The sequence below is a fragment of the Labeo rohita genome, chromosome 12 (assembly GCF_022985175.1).
Source record: "Labeo rohita strain BAU-BD-2019 chromosome 12, IGBB_LRoh.1.0, whole genome shotgun sequence".
In the NCBI taxonomy this organism is placed as follows: Eukaryota; Metazoa; Chordata; class Actinopteri; order Cypriniformes; family Cyprinidae; genus Labeo; species Labeo rohita.
This window is the reverse complement of record NC_066880.1, coordinates 28794432-28817823: the sequence shown is the minus strand read 5'-3', so window position 1 is coordinate 28817823 and position 23392 is coordinate 28794432. Positions and strand designations below refer to the sequence as shown.

At 31.4% G+C, this 23392-nt stretch overlaps 1 protein-coding gene across 4 annotated transcripts in view; it reads left to right on the top strand.

The window, feature by feature from the left end:
• spag9b (sperm associated antigen 9b) overlaps window positions 1–23392 on the top strand; it is a 59203-nt gene that overhangs the window by 26426 nt on the left and 9385 nt on the right. For 2 of the 4 annotated variants that reach the window (XM_051123779.1, XM_051123782.1), the window contains 15 exons: window positions 5802–5885; window positions 8225–8435; window positions 9535–9634; window positions 9819–9940; window positions 12053–12110; window positions 12527–12679; window positions 12794–12845; window positions 15141–15271; window positions 15354–15410; window positions 17578–17754; window positions 19582–19711; window positions 19890–19982; window positions 20063–20236; window positions 21685–21856; window positions 21938–22138. In XM_051123779.1, the coding sequence (XP_050979736.1) occupies window positions 5802–5885; window positions 8225–8435; window positions 9535–9634; window positions 9819–9940; window positions 12053–12110; window positions 12527–12679; window positions 12794–12845; window positions 15141–15271; window positions 15354–15410; window positions 17578–17754; window positions 19582–19711; window positions 19890–19982; window positions 20063–20236; window positions 21685–21856; window positions 21938–22138 (1915 nt within the window). The remainder of the gene's footprint in view (window positions 1–5801; window positions 5886–8224; window positions 8436–9534; window positions 9635–9818; window positions 9941–12052; window positions 12111–12526; window positions 12680–12793; window positions 12846–15140; window positions 15272–15353; window positions 15411–17577; window positions 17755–19581; window positions 19712–19889; window positions 19983–20062; window positions 20237–21684; window positions 21857–21937; window positions 22139–23392) is intronic. The other 2 variants (XM_051123781.1, XM_051123783.1) reach the window with 1 other exon arrangement.

The window sequence follows — 23392 nt, the reverse complement described above, 5'->3', positions numbered from 1 at the left end:
ATAAATGAACATCTCATGCCTCATGTATTCGCTCAGTCAGTGTTTCAACCGCGAAAAGACGTCAACAAAACAGCGTGGAAATAACGTAGCATTTGTTTACCTCAGGCAAGTCATCAGTGTCCACAGCTTGTTAGTTCGCTAGAAAAATTAAGTCTAGAGAAGAGCATTTCGCAAAATATTACACTAAATACTCATTATATTTTACTTTACCTGTTAGTCTTAATTATTTAATGAATGTTTAAAGTAATCTGTTTTAAAACATGTTATGACAGAACTGTATAATTGGAATATATTTTAACAAATAGAAATGTTAGCATATATAAGTTAATTTAAAAACTGCATTATTTGCAATTTACATGTTTGCATATTTTTATCACTAAGAAGATTTTATTTATAACTGAATGTATTAAAAGAAAGAGCAACTTGTTCAGTAAACCACTGTTTATTTAAAAAAAAATAAAAGTTTAGGTTTTCTTTCCCCCTGAGGTACATACCGAACCATCATATTTGTGTACCGTTACACCCCTACAAACTATTATTTGTAACACACAAGCCATTCAAAAGTCACTATAAACTTTGCGCTTAATTACTTTTGATATTAAAAGTCTTTTAAATTCTGTTATTTTTTTAATGTGACGTGACAGCATTTAAATGCTTTTGTTCACAAATAAACTAAAATAAAATACCAATTCAAGGAGCTTGTGAACCAATCATCACATCCTCTTTAGTTATAGCACAAAAACGATAAATGAACATCACTGGGTTTAAAGAAACAGTTGATCAATGTTGATCTTTCAGTGTTCTAATAGAAAGACATTTATAAAACAATATGTAAATGATAACATTTAACATAACACTTAGTCACATTTACCTCAGGTAAGACATTCAGTGAACAAGAACTTGTTAGTTAGCTACAAATTCTGAGATATATATATATATATGCAGTATACAGTATTACATATTCAAAATTCCATTGAATCCATAACCTGTTAATATCTTCATTATTTAATATATCTGTCATAAGGAAGAGTTTTTATGTTAGCAACCATTTAAATGATTATATTTCAAAAACATACTGGAGTAGAAATATATAACTAAAAAGTTATAATTATTAAAAACTGCCTTACAATTTAAATGTTCATGTACAGATCAGTTTTTATTTGACTATATTATCTTAAAAATAAGTAGCAATTGAATTTAATAGTTTGGTTGTTTATTTTAATCTTTAATACTATATATTTGTATAATGCCTGATATATATCCAAATGATTGCGTCAAATCAAGAGCTTGTGAATGTAGTCAAGTCGTGAAATGTGTGTCAATTCCCAGCCCTACTAGAGAGTGGTCATCATCAGTGCCGTTCTGTTGACAGCAGCTCTCAGAGCAGGCCGTTATCTGCTTCCCAGAAAGTGAACATGGGTTTGGGGGAATAAAAGCGCTGGCGGCACCGTTACTTTGTATTGAGAGAGTTTCCCCTCTGAATGGATCGGTGCAGAACATATGTTAAAGAAGCCTGAGACGGCACTGCCAGCGGGAAGGAAGCTCATTCTGAGGGCCTGCTGTGCCGTGCATGCTTAAACAGAGCCCTAACAGGGCCAAGAGCCAGACAAACAGGCCAGGGCTGATCCTGGGTCAGTTCTCAGCATTACAAAACACTCCGCTCTAGAACCTTCCATCTCCCATAGAGATACATGCACTAGGCCCCTTCATACATATTCATGTTAATGAAGTAATTATTTGCCGTCAGCCTCTGCCTGCGGTGTTTATGTTTAAAGCCTCTCAAAACTCAAGACAAACAAACCACTCAACTCATGTGCTCTCTAACTGGTTAGTTCCCACCAAGAGTTTTTCAAGATTCTGAGGAGCGAATGTAGAAGTTATAGACCGCTAGACTGATCTAAATCTTCTCCTCTCCCCTGATTCGTATTGATTTTGTCAGCATCGATGGCATTGTCAATCTCTCACATCCTAGAATAAACTGACCTTGAAGCCCGTCTCAATGTAAGGGTGTCTCTTGAGCCTGATGCAGGACTTTTTGAAGGTTGCTGGTCATATTTCAGCCCTCAGAAGCAGTGCTTACACTGCTGGAGTCTGATGCTGTGTGATAAACACTTCTGCTCTCGAAAATCCATGTTTACCGCCTCATTTTATTCATTTTTAAGATTTATTTATTTTCTGCTACATCTTTACAGTTCTGTATCTGACTGTTTTTCTTATACCATGTATGCAAAGATACCGTGAGACTGTTTTTTTTTTTTTTTTTTTTTTCCCTCTTACAGTTTGACCTACTTATTATTCTATTTTCATCTCGAAAGATATGAGGACTTAATGTCTTTTTTTTTTTTTTTGTCTACTTAATCATAAAAAATACAGATCCCTGTGCATGACATCCAGAAGATAAAACGGACAGTATGACCACATAATTAAGTCATGGTTACTAAAATTAGAAAACTTTATTTATTTTTTTTAAATAAATATTTTTTTATTAATTTAAAGCTGTATTATGTGGCCACAAATTAAGAATTAATTCCCTTGACTAAATCTACTTTATTTGTTACCTCACTTTAATTTAGTTAAATAATTGCGACCATAGCACATTATACTATTAAGTTATTTATATATATATATATATATATATATATATATATATATATATATATATATATATATATATATATATATATATATATATACGCATACATTTATTTAATTATAAAGTACACTTATAATTCATGGTGACTATTTCTTTTTTTTTTTTTCCCTCTTGCATGTTACGTACAGGTGTCCATGGTTCATAAACTTTGCGCTTTGTTACTTTTGATATGAAAGTCTTTTAAATTCAGTCACTTTTTAATGTGACGTGACAGCATTTAATGGTTTTGTTCACAGCTTGTGAACTGGTCATCTGTTCCTCTTTACTACTAGTTATAGCACAATCAAACCATAAATGAGCATCACAAGGTTTAAAGAAACAGTATGACTTACCGAAATGTATAATCTCTATTTCTGTTTCTTGTTTTTTTCCCTCTTGCATGTCATGTACGGGGATCCATGATTTTTATGTGGAGTTTTAGGTATTGGAATTACTTGAAATAATCAGGGGCTTCGCTGTAGGTGCTACACCCAGAGAGAAACAACCCACCGTTTGTCAGCTTATCTTGTTCTTCTGGAGTTTATGAATAATATTATCTTTTCCCTATTACCTCATTGTGACTTACTGACACATTCATCAGTCTGATGTCAAAAAGTTATGAAAGTTCTAGCCCTTTTTTATAGTCTGTTGACTTTTGAAAGTCACAGTAGGTGTACATCAAACTGTAATTTCAAAAGATCAATGAATATTTGATTTCTCATTATAAGACCCTATCAAAGCCACTGATGAGTCATCTGAGTTTCAGAAGCACAAAGGCTCCGTCAGACTCCCACTGTGGACCGATACAGACTAGCCTTTGTGCGCTCCGTGACTCTGCATTTCTCTCCATATCATGCCCCGGAGCGTCAACGCTGCTGCTTCTGATAGAGATGAGAAACTAGGCCATGACTTGCTGTCAGCCTCTCCTCAGGTTAAACGGCTCTGAACTGCCACGCTGAGAAAAAGTGGGCACATGCTGCCATGGAAACTCGAGAGCGTATGGGAGCATCTTGCGAACAGGGTTTTGTGTGTGCGCACTTGTGCTTTTGTTGGCTTGTGCGCATATGTCAGGGAGAAGAAAGAGCGCTTTGAAGTTTGTGCTTTCCAAACAGGAGTGTTAAACCTATTATCAGTTTCTGCCGCTCCCTGTGGATTAGTTGTACTTCCATAACCGATTGATTTTAATGAGAGCTTTGGTTCTTTTTATAGAGCCCTGTCACCAGGTGCTGTTTGAAAAGTCACATTAATAAAACATCTCATTATCTGAGAAGCTGGAATGTAGTGGCCTTAGAGTTCGAAAACTGGCCTTACAATATGCCATCGTACTGTCTTTCTTCTGTGTAGACACAAACGAAGCAAGAAACTTTAACTTTCACATTTTCTTTGGCAGTACATACAGCTTATTTCAAAAGTTTACATACACCTTGCAGAATCTGCAAAATGTTAATTAGGTTTAACTGCCTGCTGTTGTTCAGAAAAATCCTTCAGTCATTGTTGGAAAGGGTTCAAATACACAAAAATACACAAAAATGCTAAAAAAAAAACAAAGATTTTGTGGGACCTGAAGGATTTTTCTGAAGAACAGCAGGCAGTTTAACTGTTGAGGACAAACAAGGGACTCATGAACAACTATCACTTAAAAAAAAAATAAAAATAAAAATACAGCTGTGGATCATTCAGGGAACAACACAGTATCAAGAATCAAGCATATGTAAACTTTTGAACAGGGTTATTTTTATTAATTTCATTATTATTTTCTCTTGTGGCCTATATGTACATGTCTTTTGTGTGAAATATCTTATTTAGGCCAGTACTAAATAAAAAATAACATGCATTTTGTATGATCCCTCTTATTTTGGTAAAATAATTAACATTTTGCAGATTCTGCAAGGTGTATGTGAACTTTTGACTAAAAACTGTATACACTGCAGTTTCCAGCTAAAAAAAAACACTAGTGGCAGTAAAACATCAAGAATTTGTATTCCTTTTCGCACAAATTATGACTATATTGGCAGATTATTGATTAATAAAAATGTGTTTTCATGCAGTTCTACACCCAATACTATGTCATGCACTCTAAACACTTTTACTGTAGTGCATGATTTATAAAACAACACAATTTGATATTTGCATCTCATAACCAGCTCCATGTGTTTGTGTTTTCTGACATGGTAAACTTGCTCGATAGCACTTGTACAGCATTGCACTTGTGACGTAAAGCGCTGTGGTACGAGTCTGTCAAACATGAGTTACGATAAAAGACCTCAAAGAGTTGTAGAAGCAAGATAAAACTGCATAGTTACTTCAACAAATGTGCATTTATCTTATTTTTGCTTTTGTTAACACTATCGGTTAGGTTTTGGGTTGGGTTTAGTTGTGTTAATTTCAAATGGATGAAGTGTTAACAATTTAGCACATTATTTTTTTCAACATGTAGCGATATGTACAGTGACATAATAAAACATTGCCAGATTTACATTTATCTGTTTTGAATTAAACAAAATACATTTTTAGCACCACTCACTGGATATTTCACTTTGAAATTTTGCTGAAATGTCACCACAGACACATCACAATGGTCAAAAAATGGTTTTAAAGTCAAAATATCCTCTTCAAAGTACATGAACCTGGTCTTATTGTGTGTTAGTCATTGTTTTGTTATTGTAAGGAAGAAAATGTATTGGTAATCTTTCCTAAAATGTAATCATTTTCAATCAGGGCCGCCTGTGGTGCCACAATTGACTTATTTTTCCACAGAATATCTAGTTTAACTCAGAAACGCATCCCATTACGGAAATTAAAACGGATTCCCATTGTCATTTCATGTTGATTTTTAAACCTTTACTTTAATCTGGTTGCATTAAAAAGTCCACCATAAAAATATACAAAGAAAGTTTCCTTAACAAACTATCTGTCATGCTTTTTGATCAACCATGAGAGACAGATTATGTGTAATCCTGGCCTGCATTTCATTTTACTGTAGTTGCAGCTTAATCTGGATTTGACAAGCAGGCTCCTGATGCTTTTGGGAAAGAACTGGCCTGATTTTCTTTTTATATAATGGCAATGCAGTTCCCATCAGCCACCTGGCTGAGTGCATGATAAACAGAAACAAGGGGCGGTGCCGCCCTACCTACGTGTTGCTTACTGTACGTTTCTCTCTGGGCAGCTGGAGGCAAATGAATCCCTCAGGAGAGGGGATGGTAAGACTTCACAGGAGAATTTGGAAACCCAGTGGAGCGACTCCAGTAAGGTAGTCCCGTCCGCTAGTCCTGCCGTAATCTCCATGGCAGCCGCAGTGCAGCGTAGTGTGTAGTGTGTAGTGTGCTATGTTTGGCTCGTCTCCACACCCCTTACTGATTGTTGTTTTTTTTTTTTTTTTGCATCGGTAGTGAAAAGTGCATTTATAGTCCACAAACTGCTGCCTGCAACCACATGCACATGCACATGAACAACATGCACTATCAGTCAAAAGTTTTTGAACTATAAGATTTTTTTTTTTTTTTTTTTTTTTTTTTTTTTTAATGAAGTCGCTTCTGCTCACTAAGCCTTTATTTATTTGACCGCAAGTACAGCAAAAATAGTAAAATTTTAAAATATTTTTACCATTAAAAATAACTTTCTATTTGATTATATTTTAAAATGCAATTTATTCCTGTGATTTCAAAACTGAATTTTAGCTTCATTACTCCAATCACATGATCCTTCAGAAATCATTCTAATGTTCTGATTTGCTGCTCAAAAAACATTTATTATTATTATTATTATTATTATTATTATTATGTTAAAAACAGCTTAGTAGAATTTTTTTCAGGTTTATTTGATCAATAGAAAGTTCAGAAGAACAGCATTTATCTGAAATATAAATATTTTGTAACATTATAGTTGTCTTTATCATCACTTTTGATCAATTTAAGGCATCCTTGCTAAATGAAAGTATTAATTTCTATAATTACTTTCCTACAAAATTTCATTTTGTAACATTATAGTGTATAATGTTACAAAAGCTTTTTATTTCAGATAAATTCTGATCTTTGGATCCTTCTGTTCATCACAGAATCTTGAAAAAAATTACTCAACTGGTTTAAATATTGATAATAATAACAGTAATCAAAAATGTTTCTTGAACAGCATGTTAGAATGATTTCTGAAGGATGATGTGACACTGAAGACTGGAGTAATGATGCTGAAAATTCAGCTTTAATCACAGAAATAAATTACATTTTAAAATATATTCAACTAGAAAGCAGCTATTTTAAAAATATTTCACAGTATTGCAGCTTTTGCTGTATTTTGGACCAAATAAATGCAGAATTAGTAAGCAGAAAAGAATATTTTAAAAACATAAAAAATCTTAATGTGAAATCTTACTTTTGACTGGAAGTGTATAGACCAACTCATAGGAGTGAGCACCAAAGAAACAGAAAGAAATATCTCTGCTAATGTTTGTGTTAAACTGTAGTTTTGGTTGCAGACAGCATCTGTGTGGTTGATGTTCTCGCTTGCAGTTTCACTTGCAATTTTTTTATGCAGTCAAAATAATATTCCCGGTTATTTTCAACTTCTAACTTCTCAAAATATAAACAAAAACGCTTTTATATCCTTTATGAAGCTTTTTTTAAAGCTTCAGTCCCTATTCATTGTTTTGAAGAAAAAAAGACCGGTAGAATCTAGTGAGTAATAACCTGGAATATTTAAGTTTGTATATTGTTTATAATGGCACTAAATCATGTGTGTTTTGTCTGTCAGTGTTTTTTTCTGTACTTTGTCGTTATTTTTATTGTTAAAATCTCAATTAAATGTTTAAAACTGAGACTAAAAATTAAGTGTTTTGTTTGCCGTTTTGTTTTCCCTCTGATTATCAGTTTTTTTTCTTTTTTTTTTTTTTTTTTTTTGAAAGGTGTCTCTTCTTCTCGCCAAGGCTGCATTCATGTAATCAAAAATATAGTAAAAAATATTACATTTTAAAATTCTTAACAGCTGTTTTCTATGTGAATATCTGTTAAAATGTAATTTATTTCTGTGATCAAAGCTGAATTTTCGGCATCATTACTCCAGTCTTCAGTGTCACATGATCTTTCAGGAATCATTCTAACATGCTGATTTGCTGCTCAAGAAACATTTCTGATTATTATCAATGTTGAAAACAGTTATGCTGTTTCATATTTTGCAGAAACTGTGCTACATTGTATTTTTCAGGATTCTTTGATGAATAGAAAGTTTATTCAAAATGTCTTTTGTAACATTACGCATGTTTTTTCTGTCACTTTTGATGCATCCTTGATGAAGAAAAGTCTTAATGTGATTAAAAATTTGAACAGTATGGGTTCGTTTGATTACTTAAAGCCAATTATGAAATATTTCTAAATTAATCTGAATGCAGCGTGTTTGTCTTCATCACAGGATGAAAGCATGGTGTGCAGAGCATGAAGTGATGACATTGTGTTATTCTTAATGATTAATGTGAACCGTACCCAACCTCATTTAGCACATATGTGCGGTCGTTGATGATTTATTCACAAATACTTAATATGACTCAGTGTGAAGTTTATCGCTTATGCTGCTGCTAATGCTTCATGGGTTTGTTTTCAGGATGAACTTTCTGATGCCAGTAGGGGAGGGTCCAAATCCGGCACACCCATGTCTGCAGCGACATCAGACGTAGCGATGGCGTCAGTGGACACGCCGCGGACGGAGGCGGCAGAGGGTTTGAACAGGAACCTGGACTCCAGCAGTGGTAAACCGGACAGCAGTAAGAACATCGGAGTACAGGAAGCTGTGGCATCAGAGACGCCATCTACAGGTGACTCCTAAAGTCACAGTAGAGAATCCAAATGCAATTTGTCTCACTCCCTTTTAGTGTTATTTTGACTTCAATACAGTACCTGACTAAAATATCACGATACTTCTACTGAACCGATGCTATGAAAAAAAAAACATAGAACAACAGGAAAAGTAACTGAATAATAGATGATCCAAATGGAGATCATAGATATTTTATCTATTAAAACAAAGCATTTCATCCCCCCATTAAAATAAATAAATAAATAAATAAACAAATAAAAATAATAATCACATGCCAAGATTGCACAAGATTATGGTGAACAAGCTTACAGGTATGTAGAGATCTTTGCTATATTGATAAGCTAGCTTAAAGGATAAAGCCAAATCTTATTTCATGATATAGTAATTTTATTTCACAACAACAATTTTTTGTTATTTTATCTTTATTAATAATAAGAACCTAGATGCAAGTAACAAACTAAAGGACAACTACAATAAAACAAAGACACAAATGAAAACTAAATTCCATTTTAATTTTACTAGTTTGCTAATTTTACTAATTTTACTCCATTTTAATGGTTGCATTAAAAAAATATTTATCAAAAAGCATGTCTAAATGATTGAAATCATGAAACTTGCAGAATTTAACAGCAATTTATTAAAAGTTTTGTTTGTGAATCTGTTTTCAATTAATTTTCTGGATTCTATTTTAATCGTTTCATTACATTACATTAATAATCAAAAACATGTCTAATGAATTTATAAAGGATAATTAGATTTGATAATTAGATTTGATAAAGTTATTATAGGCTATTTATTTCTTTTTTTCAGAAATACTGTGTTGTGTATTTACAGTTTTCTGGTAAATAAATTCTGGTAAATATTTTTTTCTAGTAAATATTCCTTAAACATTATTTAATGCTCCATGAGTCCTTAAGTCTTGAAATGTCTTGAAATTCAGTTTGATCAAATTTAAGGCTATGTTGTGTCTTTAAAAATCATAAATGGTGCAACAAAAGTTTTCATAGTCATTTAAGTGGTTGCATTTGTGAAATAAAATGAATTTTAATGTCTTAGACCATTTGAAACACACCTAACTCTTATGTTTTTGCCCTCAGGAGCCGATCAAAGTGAGAATGCAGAGCAGTCCGAGGTCCAGGCGATCATTGAGTCCACACCAGAGTTGGATATGGACCTGAGCGGATGCAAAGGCTCCAGGTACGGCCATGCTGATTCAATCATTCACTCACAGTACTTGGCTTATCAAACTGACCCAGCAGCTTTCATTTTCGGCTCTCGGAGAACCTTCATTCCATACGCACTTTTGTCGACCATCTGGACATTGTTAGGCGAAGCAGCTTTCTCTGTCTTATGTCTGTTCTTCATTGTGGTCTGTCTCCAGCACTCCCACTAAAGGCATCGAGAACATGGCCTTTGACCGTAACACTGACTCTCTGTTTGAGGAGCTCTCGTCAGCAGGAACTGATCTCATAGGAGACGTGGATGAAGGTGCTGATCTGCTGGGTAAGTTCTCAGTCAAACAGAGCTCGGATGAGCGTGTTTTCTGCCTTAAGCTGAAGGAACAGTTCAACAAACAAATGAATATTTACTCATCAAACAGGTGTGGCTTTCTTTCTGAAATGATGGATTTTTGAAGAATATCCTGACCACTCATCAATATAATGAAAGCGAAAAAATCTTAAAAGCTTGATAAAAGTGCAAAAACTCATGCACTAAATTCCAAGTCCTCTGAAGCCATACAGTATCTTTGGATGAAGAAGAATTGTTAAGTTTTTAAATATTTTCCTTGTTCTGATGAATTGTTCAGTTGAACCAGATCTTGATTCAAACAGTTTCACTGTTCACAGAGCCGGTCTGAATGATTCGTTTAAGAATTGAACTGATCCATTTCTCAAGATCTGGAGGGAAAAACTATCAGTGAATAGCGATTTAGATCTGTTATCATATGACTTCAGAAATACTGCTATGGTGCTTTTGTTTTCTGTCTGGTTTTTGACAGCACATGATTTAAAGCAGGTTATTATAGTTAACTAAAATTGAAAATGTATTAAAACAAACTAGGCATATTTAAAAAAAAAAAAAAAAAACTAGTAAAATGACAAAAAAAATCCAAAAACTTTAAAATTTAAGTGAAGGCAAAATATTACAAAATGAATTAAAAATAATACAAACTACATAGGCATGTTAAAAAAATATAAAAATGACAACCAATAAAAACTTGGCAGTTTAATTGAAAACAGGTAATATTAAAATGCTAATTATAAAATATTAATAAAAAATAAATAGGCATAATAAGAAATAATAAAAATGACAAAAACAAAATATTTGATAAGACTTTAAAGTTGAAATGAAAACCGATAATATTTTAAAAAAACTAATTAAAAATATTAATGAAAAATAAATAGGCATATTAAAAAAAAACTGGATAAAAATGTACAATTTAAAAACAAAAACAGAAAATAATAAAAATATGACAAAATAAAATATAAAAAATGACAAAAACTACATTTTTGATAACTTTACGGTTTAAATGAAAAATAATGTTTAAAAATATAATTGTACATATTTTAAAAAAAACATTTAATTGATAAAACAGTTTAAATGAAAACAGATAATATTAAAAAACTAATTAAAATATTAATTAAAATTAAATAGGCATATTTTAATAAATCTACTAAAAATGATAAAAACCAAAAAAATGTTAAAAATGTACAATTTAAATGAAAACAGAAAATATCAACAAAAAACTATATAGGCATATTTAAAAAATACTAATAAAAATGACACAAAAATCCTAACGTTTCAATTAAAATTAAATAGGGAATATAAAAATAAAAGCTAATGCAGAAAATGATTAAAAACTATGAAATAAGAGATTCAGAGCGTCTCATTTTGAGTTCTATGGAAGAAAGTCCAAATTGCATGATTGTTTTTGCGTGAGTGTGACACTTGTTGTGTCTTTTTCCTTCATGTTATTTTCCCCTAGTAGTAGCGACATCAATCATCAGTTGCTTTTATTTATCATCTTATTCAAACCCATCATTCCTCACTGACATTCACAGCCCATCTAATCATGTTGTTTTTCCTCCATGTTTGTGGCGCTTCATTTGTGGCTTTTCTTTCCCCCAGACGAGTTCTCTGGTGTGTATGTTTACACTGCTCTTTATTTTGTCCTCTCATTTTCCTACATTGTATCCTCACCAGGTGCTACGCGAAAAGTTTCCAGCAACAAGTAGCTTGTCCGTCAACACGAAAACAAAAATGTTGCACAAGGATGTTTAAATGCATAAATAGAAACCGAGCGACCAATAAAATTGCTTTGCTTGCTTTTTTGTGTTGCATCTGGTTAAGATACTGTGTTAGAATAACTTTTGTAGATCATTAGTAATTTAGTATGGCTCTATTTGTTTTAGTCTTTGACTGTCCCTTTTCTTGTTCTTTGGTTTGCATGCCAATTTTAGACCTTAATTTCTTTGGTAAGCATGATTTCTTGATCATTTCCAAGTGTTTTCTGTCTCATAAATGGTCAAATCAGCATTTGTGGGGATTTCAGAGATCTGTGCATGAGTATTTATTTGTGTCAAATGAAATCTGCTTCGTATTGTTGTCATGTAGGTATGGGTCGTGAAGTCGAACACCTGATCCATGAAAACACACAGCTACTGGAGACGAAGTAAGTCATGTGGCATTAATATGTGGCTTATGCAAGCCAAAAAACACCAAAAGGTTTGCATTTAGTCCAGATTTACGCCATATGCAATGCTTCTACTGCCATCTACTGTTTTAAAGGAGTTACAGCAATGCTTGAGTGAAAGCAGCTGGACTAAAAAATCAAAATGACTGTAGTTTTGTGAGTCATATTAGATTAAAATACCATTTGTTACAACCAAATGCTAGTATGAAATCAGTATAAAGTCAGTAACCTTATAAATTTGCATTTTCTTGGTTCAGTATAGGTCTGATCTTAATGTCTATGTAAGGAGTTGTATCTGAATACTGAGAGCTGTGCACAGACTTAAATGATTACAAACACATAGATATATAAAACTAGTGTTTCTGAAAGCTGCATTACTGTGTTTTGCATTGCAGGAACGCTCTGAATGTGGTGAAGAATGATCTGATCGCTCGTGTGGATGAGCTGGTGTGTGAGAAAGACGTTCTTCAGGGGGAGCTGGAGGTCCTGAAACAGGCCAAAGACAAACTGGAGGAGAAGAACAGAGAGCTGGAGGAGGAGCTCAAAAAGTTCGTCATTAGACACAGTGACATACATCAGCAATACAGCCAAAGAGATGCCTTTTTTTTTTTTTTTTTTTTTTTTTTTTTTTGAGTGAAGCTTATGTGTTTTTGTCCCAACAGAGCCCGAGCTGAGCTGGAGGAAGCCAAAGTGAAGACAAAAGAGGATGATGATGTAAGCCAGAAGTTGGTTGCAGTGTGTGGATTAGGGTTGCAGATCTTTAGACTCCCTAAAGTTTCATTAGATTTCAGTTCAGGAAGTCAAGATGTGATGCTAAAACGGTTTTCGATGCAAATGATTTCTAACTTCAGGACAACACTTTTCGATTTTAGATACCACAGGGACAAAGGCTGTAAAATTGTAATTTCTACAATAAAAGATCTGAGACTGGCATATAATAATAATAATAATAATAATAATAATGATAATAATAATCATCATATTTTTAAGACATAAATATATTACTATTGTAATACAACTGCACTGTAAGATAAAGAAATAAATATTTTTTTTAATAATTTTTTTTTTTTGTTAACTTTACTGCTATAAAGTGACAGTGCTTATGTCTTAATTTCACTTGAACGAGTTAAACCCTCAAACTTTATTTTCTTATTAACTGAAACTGCTGTATGAGCTTTAATAATTTAATAGTAATATTAATGATTATAATAATTCTAAGACAGCAATATATTACTGTTGTAATACAACTGCACTGTAAAATAAAAAATGAATGTTTTGTAAGTATATAATTATTTTACATAAAACTAGTAAAATCAATTGTTACTTATTTCTTTACTTGTAAAAGTAAAACCCTCAAGCTTTATGGTTTTCTTATCAACTGAAACTCTGTCTGAGATTGGGATTCTGTGATGATTATGGTGATGATGATGATAATAATAATAATATCTGTAAAACAGAAATATTAGTATTGTAATACAACTGCATGGTGAAATAGAAAAAATGACTTTAAGTAATTATAAAAGTTATGACTTAATTTCTTTACTTGCACAAAATAATACCTTAAGCTTTAATATTTTCTTATTTTATAATAATAATAATAGTAAGCATAAAAATATTTATAATTCCAAAGCAGAAAATATTATTTTAATACAACTGTTGTAAAATACAAATAAATATTTTATAATTATTACATAAATGTTTATGGTAGTAAAATTACAGTAAGCATGACTTAATTTTATCTCTTACAAGAGTTATATCCTCAAGTTTTAAAAATTATAACAATAATAATAAAAATAATACTAATAATTCTAAAACAAAAAAATACTATTTTAATACAACTGTATTGAAAAAATAAAATTTTTTGGAATTATATTAATTTTACGTTAAATTAAGTCTTACTGTAATTTTACTAATCTCTTGCAAGTTTTAATGTTTTCATATAATAATAATAATAATAATAATAATAATAATAATAATAGTAATAACAATAATAAAATCTGAAAATAATAATAATTCTAAAATGGCAAAATACAATTTTTTTGTAAAATACAAATAAATGTTTTAAAATAATTATATTAATTTTTCTATAGTGTAGTATGCATGACTTAATCTCTTGCAAGATTTAAACCCTCAAGCTTTAATATTTTCTTATAATTAGATATAAAATGATAAAAATCAGAAAATTAAAATAATAATAGTTCTAAGACAGAAAAATATTGCTATTTTCATACAACCATATTGTAAAATACGTTTTTTTACAATAATTATATTAATTTTACTGTAGTAAAATTACAGTATGCATGACTTAATTTTGTGTTTCACAGGAGTTAAACATTTAAATTTTAGTATTTTCTTATTAACTCAAACTCTGCTGTCTGAGATTGAGATTCTGTAATAATAATAAAATAATGTTTCTTAGAAATATATTACTATTGTAAAATATTTCTATGTAATATATTAATATATTATTAATATTTCACAAGTATTTTAATTATTTTAATCTATAGTAGTAAAAAATTACAATACTTATGGTTTAATCTCTTCACTTGCAAGAGCTAAACCCTCAAACTTTACTTTTTTTTTATCAACTGAAACACTGCTGTCTGAGATTGAGATTCTAAAATAATAATAAAATAATGTTTCTTAGACAGAAATATATTACTATTGTAATACAACTGCACTATAAAATAAATGTTTCACAAGTATATGAATTATTTTACTTTACAGAAGTAAAATTACAAATACAAGAGTTAAATCATCAGACTTTTATTCTGGCAGAAAACTGCCAGTGAAAACAGAAAACTGTCTGTGACCACGTTCACAAAAGCTTCTCATTATAAATCCGGTGAACTGGGGAAATTATGCAAATGTAAAAAATACATGGATCTTAAGCGCACATTGTGTTCCCAAATGCATGTTAAACTCACAGCACATCTTTTGAACACTATTTCAAAACGTCAAATGATTAGTTTTACTGTGCTGAACAATAACGGGCCGTGTTTTCCTCAGAGCGACGTGCCGACGGCTCAGCGTAAGCGCTTCACGCGTGTGGAGATGGCTCGAGTCCTGATGGAGAGAAATCAATATAAAGAAAGACTGATGGAGCTGCAGGAGGCCGTCAGGTGGACTGAGATGATCCGGTCAGTCACTTCACATCACACATGCTCAAATAATCACACTTCTACCATGCATTGACTCAAGCATGTGCTTTATTCAACGCAGAGCGTCAAGAGAGAACCCGGCCTTGACTGAGAAGAAAAAGTCCAGTATCTGGCAGTTGTAAGCAACCCTTCTTCATTCTCATCAAAGTTTGTGTTATATTGCTTTGTGTGGTTTGGCGTTCAAACATTGTTTTCCCCCTCTCATTTTATGTTCCTCTTTTATTTGTTTTTCTTCTAGGATGTAGGTAAATCTTAGGTTAATCCTAGTAAATCTTGCACTTGGTTTGATCCTTGAATCCAAAAATGTGTTCTTGGACATGGGAATGGTGTTTCTTTAAAGCTTTAACAGCGAAATAACGAAAGCATAACAGGAATTTACAACCAGACCGTTACATTACAATAAACTTTACTGATGCACAAGCCTTCATTACACTTAATTTTAAAGGATTTGGCACGCCAGCCTCCGTAAGCAGCCTGCGGGGGGCTTGTTTTGTTGGTTTGAAATGCCATTCCCAGGTCATGTTGGTTTACTCTGGGTTTTGCATCTGGGGGCATTTAAGGTTTCGCATCTATTTTAAACCCATTCATTCTCCTCTTGTGTGCTCCTGTGTTTTTTGTAACCCCGTTCATGTTGTCCTGTGTGTTTGCAGAAGGTGTGTTGGGTCAGGGGACAGAGTTTTTCTAGACAGATTATCAGATGTTTGTTTAGATTTGGAATAAAGCAGACGTGTTGATTCAGATCTTTGAATGTTTATGCAAGGATTTGCATGGTGTGGTTTGATAAAGTGAATTGATAGAAGAGCTTTATTCATGAGTTTCAGCTCACATTTGGCCAACAGCTCCTCCTAAAAGCCTTCAGGATTAAGATTATTTGATTGCATAAAAACAGAGCTGCGCCAAAATATTGTATCATAGTGTTTATTTAATTATTTAAAAGTAGTTTAGTATACTTTAGCTTTTTTTTTTTCCTGTTAAGTCTTGTGATTTTTATTTATTTATTTATTTATTTTTTTGAAAAAGCTAAATATGTGCACTAATATTCAAAAGTTTTTTTTTTTTTTTTTTTTTTAAATGCCGTAAAAATTCTGAAATATTATTACAATTTAAAATAGCAATATTCTATATGAATATATACTAAAATGTAATTTTTTCCTGTGAGCAAAGCTGAATTTTCAGCATCATTACTCTTGTCTTTAATGTCACATGATCCTTCAGAAATCATTTTAATATGCTGATTTGATGCTCAAGAAACATTTCTGATTATTATCAGTGTTGAAAACAGTTGTGCTGCTTTACATTTTTGTGAAAACTGTGGTGAACTTTATTTTTTAGGATTATTTGAATAGAAAGTTAAAAAAAAAACAGCATTTAGTTGAAATAGAAATCTTTTGCAACATTATAAATGTCTTTACTGTACATCAATTTAATGCTTCATTGATGTATAGAAGTATTAATTTCTTAATCTTATTTATCCCAAACTTTTGAGCAATAGTGTATTAAATGGTGTAATACAGAAAGGAAGTACATCAGATAGGACCCCATGAAATCTGTTTTATTTTTTTCCAAATTCATTTTTTTTTTCCGTTTGAATTTTTCTGGACTCTTTTTAATGGTTAAATTACATATTATTAATCAAAAAGCAAGTCTAATTATTTACAATTATGATTCTTATACAATTTAACATCAGTTTTATTAAAAGTTTAACAAACATGACATGTTTAGGGCCCTGTGAAATGTTTTACTTTTTCTCACCTTCTGTTTTTTTGTTACCAAATTTGGTTTAAGCTTAATTTAAACAACTTCATTTATTAAAGCTTATTTGTACAATATTTTTACAATATTTACATTTTTATAAAACGGTATATAATTTTAGCTAATATAAATTAATATTAAATAGTCTTTTTGCTTAATATATATAGAGACTAGCCCATATCATGATTTAAGTGTCATGACCTACTTTTGATTAATTAATCTATTGACATTTCTTTTTTATGACTGGATTCCGCAATTTTCTGAATTGTGGAAATCATAGGGCCCTAATTAGAGTAGGTTTGTTTGCAGTGATTAGGTGTTCAGCATGTGTTGTCTGCATGTTCTGGTCGAGGTTTGGTCGTATCTGATGGTTGGGTCAGTGATTTGTCTCAGATCTGTGTGAAGGGCTTGGCACCTCTTTGGGACGTGACCCCTGAACCCCATAACGGTTAACCTCTGACCTCTAACTGCTGCTGCCGCTTGTGTCCGCATATGAGTCTCTGTGTGTGTGTCTCTCTCCCCTCGTCCCTCAGTTTTAGCAGGCTCTTCAGCTCTTCGTCCAGCACCACAGCGAAAAAACCAGACGCGCCGGTTAACATGAAGTACAATGCGCCCACCTCACACGTCGTCCCTTCGGTGAAGAAGAGGAGCAGCACCCTCTCTCAGCTGCCTAGTGACAAATCCAAAGCCTTTGACTTCCTCAATGAGGAGTGAGTGACTTCCTGTCTGCAACATGCAAGCAGCTCATGAATCCAGTGTTTTTAGTGTCGGTTCAGTTCAAAATGTATACTGTTCCACTCAAACTTCATGCATCTTTACAAATTTGTAATAAGAGTAGTTAATAAGCTATCCTCAACAAAAGAAAAGCTTTAAGGTGTCCTAGCAGTTTTCCACCAAAATAAGTGCTCTGTAGTTTTACATTTGAAAGCAAAGTAATCAACAGCCAAAAATGTTAATATTGTAATGTAGTAGTAGTAGTAGTAGTAGTAGTAGTAGTAGTAGTAGTAGTAGTAATAATAATAATAATAATAATAATAATAATAATAATAATAATAATAATAATAATAATAATAATAATAATAATAATAATAATAATAATAATAATAATAATAATAATTATTATTATTATTATTATTATTATTATTATTAACAACATCAATAATAATAAATGTTAATATTATTTTATTTTACAGTACAATAGTATTTATTTATTTGATTCAAATAATGATTAACAATTCAAACAATGATCAAAATACACATAATTTTATGAATAATAAAAAAACAATTATTATTGCTGTTATTATGGTAAATATTAACTTATTATTACATAATATTATGTAGTATTATATAATAATAATAAATACTTTTATTATATGTATATTTTATTTTACAGTACAATAACATTATTGTAGTATTATAGACATTTACTAGTTTGTTTAATGCTTACAATTTAAGTAATAATATAATAAAAATATTATTTGAAAAATTCATTAAAAAAATTAAAAGCAATCATTTTAATTTGTTTAATGTTTGACATTTATTTAAAATTATTTTACATTTAAATAAAAACATTTTGAAAATTATTAAAATATATTATTATTATTATTATCATTATCATTATTATTATTATTACTAACAGCAACAACAATAGTAATAAATGTTAATCATTGTATCATTATATTCTTCAGTACAATAGTATTTATTGATTTGATTTTGAAGTTTAATAATGATTGTAATCATAATAATTATAAAATTCACATATTTTATGAATTTATATTTATATAAAAATGTATATAAAAATAATTAAAATAAAAACAATTTTTACAAATAAAAAAAATGTAAATTATTTTACAGTATTATTGTCAGTTGTATTTCTTTATTGATGTTTATATTTGTAATTTGAATGATTAATAGCTGCATCATCATTATTATTATTATTATTATTATTATTATTATTATCATCATCATCATCATCATAATCAAATGTGACCCTGGACCACAAAACCAGTCAATTTTATAAAATTGAGATTTATATATCATCTGAAAGCTGAAAAATAAGCTTTCAGATGATGTATTGGTGTATGGTTGCTGTATGGTTTGTTATGATAGGACAATATTTGGCCAAGATACAACTGTTTGAAAATCTGGAATGTGAGGTTGCAAAAAAAATCAAAATAAAAAAAAAAAAAAAATACTGAAAAGTTGTCCAAATGAAGTTCTGCTATGCATTTTACTAAACAGAAATTAAGTTTTGATATATTTACGGTAGGAAATTTGCAAAATATTTTCATGGAACATGATCTTTACTTAATATCCTAATGATTTTTGACATGAAAGAAAAATCAATAATTTTGACCCATACTATGTATTTCGTTGGCTATTGCTACAAATATACTGTGCTACTTATGACTGGTTTTGTGGTCCAGGGTCACAAATAGTCTTACTGAATGGTATGAAGACAGGTTTTCCTTCTTTTTTGTCCTTAATCACATTTCTGTTGTCTGTTAACTTTCTGTGTGTTTGTCCATGTCCTGTAGGGCTGAGGTAGAGAGCGTTGTGTCTCGTAGAGAGCAGAAGAGAGCTCAGTACAGGCAGGTGAAGGCTCACGTGCAGAAAGAGGACGGCCGGTTGCAGGCGTGCGGATGGAGTTTACCTCCAAAGTACAAGGTAACGTCTCTGACGCTGTGTAACAGATGCAAACTTTGCAAATGCATATTGTGAGAAAACAAAGATTATAATAAAAAGCCTATTAATATATAAAAAAAGTTGTTTTTGAACTTTCTTTTTTTTTTATGGGTTGCTGAAAGTATTTTATTGTTAAAGCCGCCTTATGCTGTTTTCAAAGGTTGCAAATGGCGGACAAGCGGATAGTAAACTAAAAAACCTCCCAGTGCCCGTCTACCTCCGACCGTTGGATGAGAAAGATGCTTCCATGAAGGTGAGGCTGTTCTCTGATGGAGTCCTGAGCTCAGTCAGTGTTGTGGTTTGACAGTGTTTGTCGTGTGTTTGTGTGTGTAGCTGTGGTGCGCTGCAGGAGTCAATCTGTCAGGTGGAAAGACACGAGACGGAGGCTCCATCGTGGGAGCGAGTGTGTTTTATAAAGATGTGTCTGGAGGAGAAAGTGGCCCCATCGGTCCCAGGAAGAAGAGAGGATCGGCGAGCAGCCTGGAGCGACTGGAGCAGGAACTCAAGGTCAGGAGTCACATACAAAATATATATCACATTAAGAAGGAAATGCATGAGAAGCTATTGTTTTTTTCATGCACTGGTCAGTTTTGAGTTTGCTTCCGTAGCATGTCTTCCTTCAGATTAATAGGAAAAAAAAATCCAAAACTTCAGTGTTTGTTTTATTGCACTTCATCTATTTGCGTCTGTAGATTTCATATATATTTAATATATACCAAACTTCCTATCTATATTATGTGCATATACGTACATATGCATATCTGAAGGGTTTTACAGAGTGGTTTGACCATATGTCCCTTGCTCATTTTATCCCCAAAAAACATTGTGAACGTGTATCTTTTTTCTGGCTGTTCACAGTGTTTTCTCATTTATGAAGTGAAAAAAAGAGAAATCCAAAATTCTCTCTGGAAGAACCTTTAATTGTAACATGTCAACAAAATCAAACAAGAATTTCGAATGTATCCAATGTTCAGATTTCTGGAAATGTATATGCAAATATGCAGGGAAAAAAAAAAAAAGTAAAAACAACATATTTAATGCATTAAATGCAATTTAATTTGTATTTAATGTGTATTTTCCCAAAGCTCATATTTCTGTTCTAGAAATGTACATGCAAATATGCAAATAAAAAATATAAAAAAAAATAAAAAATAAATAAAAAAAATATGCAAATAAATGCAAATTTAATTCGATAATACATAATTTGCAAAACAATTGTCTTAATGTGAAATATGCACTTCAATGCATATTTAATTCATATTTTTCCAGTATTTTTTTTTCTTTTCTGGAAATGTTTATGCAATTTAAAAAAAAAAAAAAAAGTAGGTATTTAATGCATATTTTTCCTATGTTCATATTTATGTTCTGGAAATGTACATGCAAATACAAATACAAAATTTGTCAATAAATGCATATTTAATTAGTACCTCTTTTGCAAAACATTTGTCTTTATGTAAAGTATGCAAAAGAATGCATGCTTTACTTTATACTTTTCATGTTTCTTTTCTGGAAATTTACATGCAAATACAAATGAAAATATGCAAATAAATGCATATTTAATTAGATAATACCTCTTTTGCAAAACAATTGTTTTAATGTAAAATATGCAGAGGAATGCGTATTTATTTCACATTTTTTCACTGTTTCGATTTTTGTTCTAGAAATGTATATGCAACTGTTAAAAAAATCCCCTGTGTGAATTTTTTTTCTCTAATATGTCCACAGAATGTTCTGGAAATTATGCAAATATGCAAAATATATGGAAAAATGATTAGTTAATGCTTCATTTGCATATTTAAAGATAACATTTCAGAAAACTTGTCTTACAAAACAATTGTCATAATTTACTATGATTTAATTAGATGGCGAACTGTGGTGATATCTACTAATTAATTTTTTTAGCCTATTTATCTGTGGTATCTTGGCATAAATCTTTAATGTGTTTATGTGATCAGGAGCAGGAGAAGGAGCTGCGTCATCAGGATGAGCTCTCCAGCCTGGTGTGGATCTGCACCACCACACACGCCACCTCTAAAGTCATAGTCATTGACGCCAACCAGCCCGGAAACATCCTGGAGAACTTCTTCATCTGCAACTCTCACGTGCTGTGCATCGCCAGCGTACCTGGTCAGACACTGCTCTGAGACCTTATTTATAACCTCCACAAGCGATTTAGATTTTAACCGGTTCTTTGTGTGTTTTTGTCAGGTGCTCGTGAGACGGACTATCCCGCTGGAGAGGAGCTGAGCACAGACGGTGAGGCTTCTAAAGTCAGCTGTATGGCCGCAAACAGCTCTGCGGGTTCTGACGAAGGTCTGGATGGCATCACTGTCGTGGGCTGCTCTGCTGAAGGATCTGTGGCCATTCCTCAAACCGTCTGCTTCAACTCCAGAGAGTCATCAGACACTGGTAATACAGCCTCCATCATATTAACACTAACAGACAAAAATATCATTAATGCACGTGTATCATTGATGCAAGTTTGTACCACTTTACTTTACTTTAGCCAGGGGTGCACATACGTTTATCAGTCTGTTTCTCATGAGAGCATGCGGCAGTTTGGTTTGGTGCACACACTGCACATAGTGTAACTCATTAAATATAACTATAAAAATAAAATAATTAAAAATAGTGATAATGGTGTTATTCCATTTTATTTTGTATTTTTACATTAAATAATAAACTAAATAATGGAGTGTGATAATACTTATATTTTAAAATAAAAAATTATTATTAAATAAAAATACAATTATTTTATAGTACACTTAAAATAAAAAAGTAATAATTTTTTTATCTCGTTTTATTTTGTATATGAATTTTTATACCTATTTACTTAATTATTGGTTTTATTATTACAGTACAAATCATTTATGCATGTTACTACAAATTAAAAAAAGTTTTTTTTTTGTAAGTTTTTATCAAAATATAATAACAGTATGTGAGTAAACGTATTGGAAAAATAAGTCAGACACGCACAAAAAAAAGAAAAAAAGAAAGAAAAACAGTGAAGGCAGCAAAACGAATCAGAAACTATTTTCCAAAACAATTGTAAATCCAAATACTTCAATAAGGTTGAAAACATAACATCTAAAAGTAAATATTGTAAAATATGTAACCAAAAAATGTATTAAATAAACATAGTAATGGCTTAAGTCCAAAGAAAAACACAAAGCATATTGTTGTTTCACAGTCTTAAACATAATTAACATCAAAACATCACAGTTTGTTTTTAACAAACAAAGCTCTTTTCAAAAATAAACAGGAATTAAGAAAACCTTTGGACTGACTGTAGCACTTCACAAAAATGAATAAAAAAATAATTCCGTAACTCATATAAAAAAAGACATAAAAAAAGAAATAAATCATATTAACCGCAAAACAAATGTAAAAGTATCCAAAACAGTGTAAAATGTTAATAAATGTTCCGTTTCTAGAAAAACTTGTCTTTTTGACTGGCATTACAAGTCGATTTGGATCTAGTCATTAAAAATATTTTTTATATATTCTTATTTTTTCTTTTTTTAAATATCCTGTTTAATTTGAAATTAGATCAGATTTAATGAGTTAATGTAAATTTAGTTGCATATTGCATTTAATGTTCACTTGAAGACCCTTGTTTTACCTTATTAATCTTTGCATCACCTTACATAAGTTTGAGGCTGA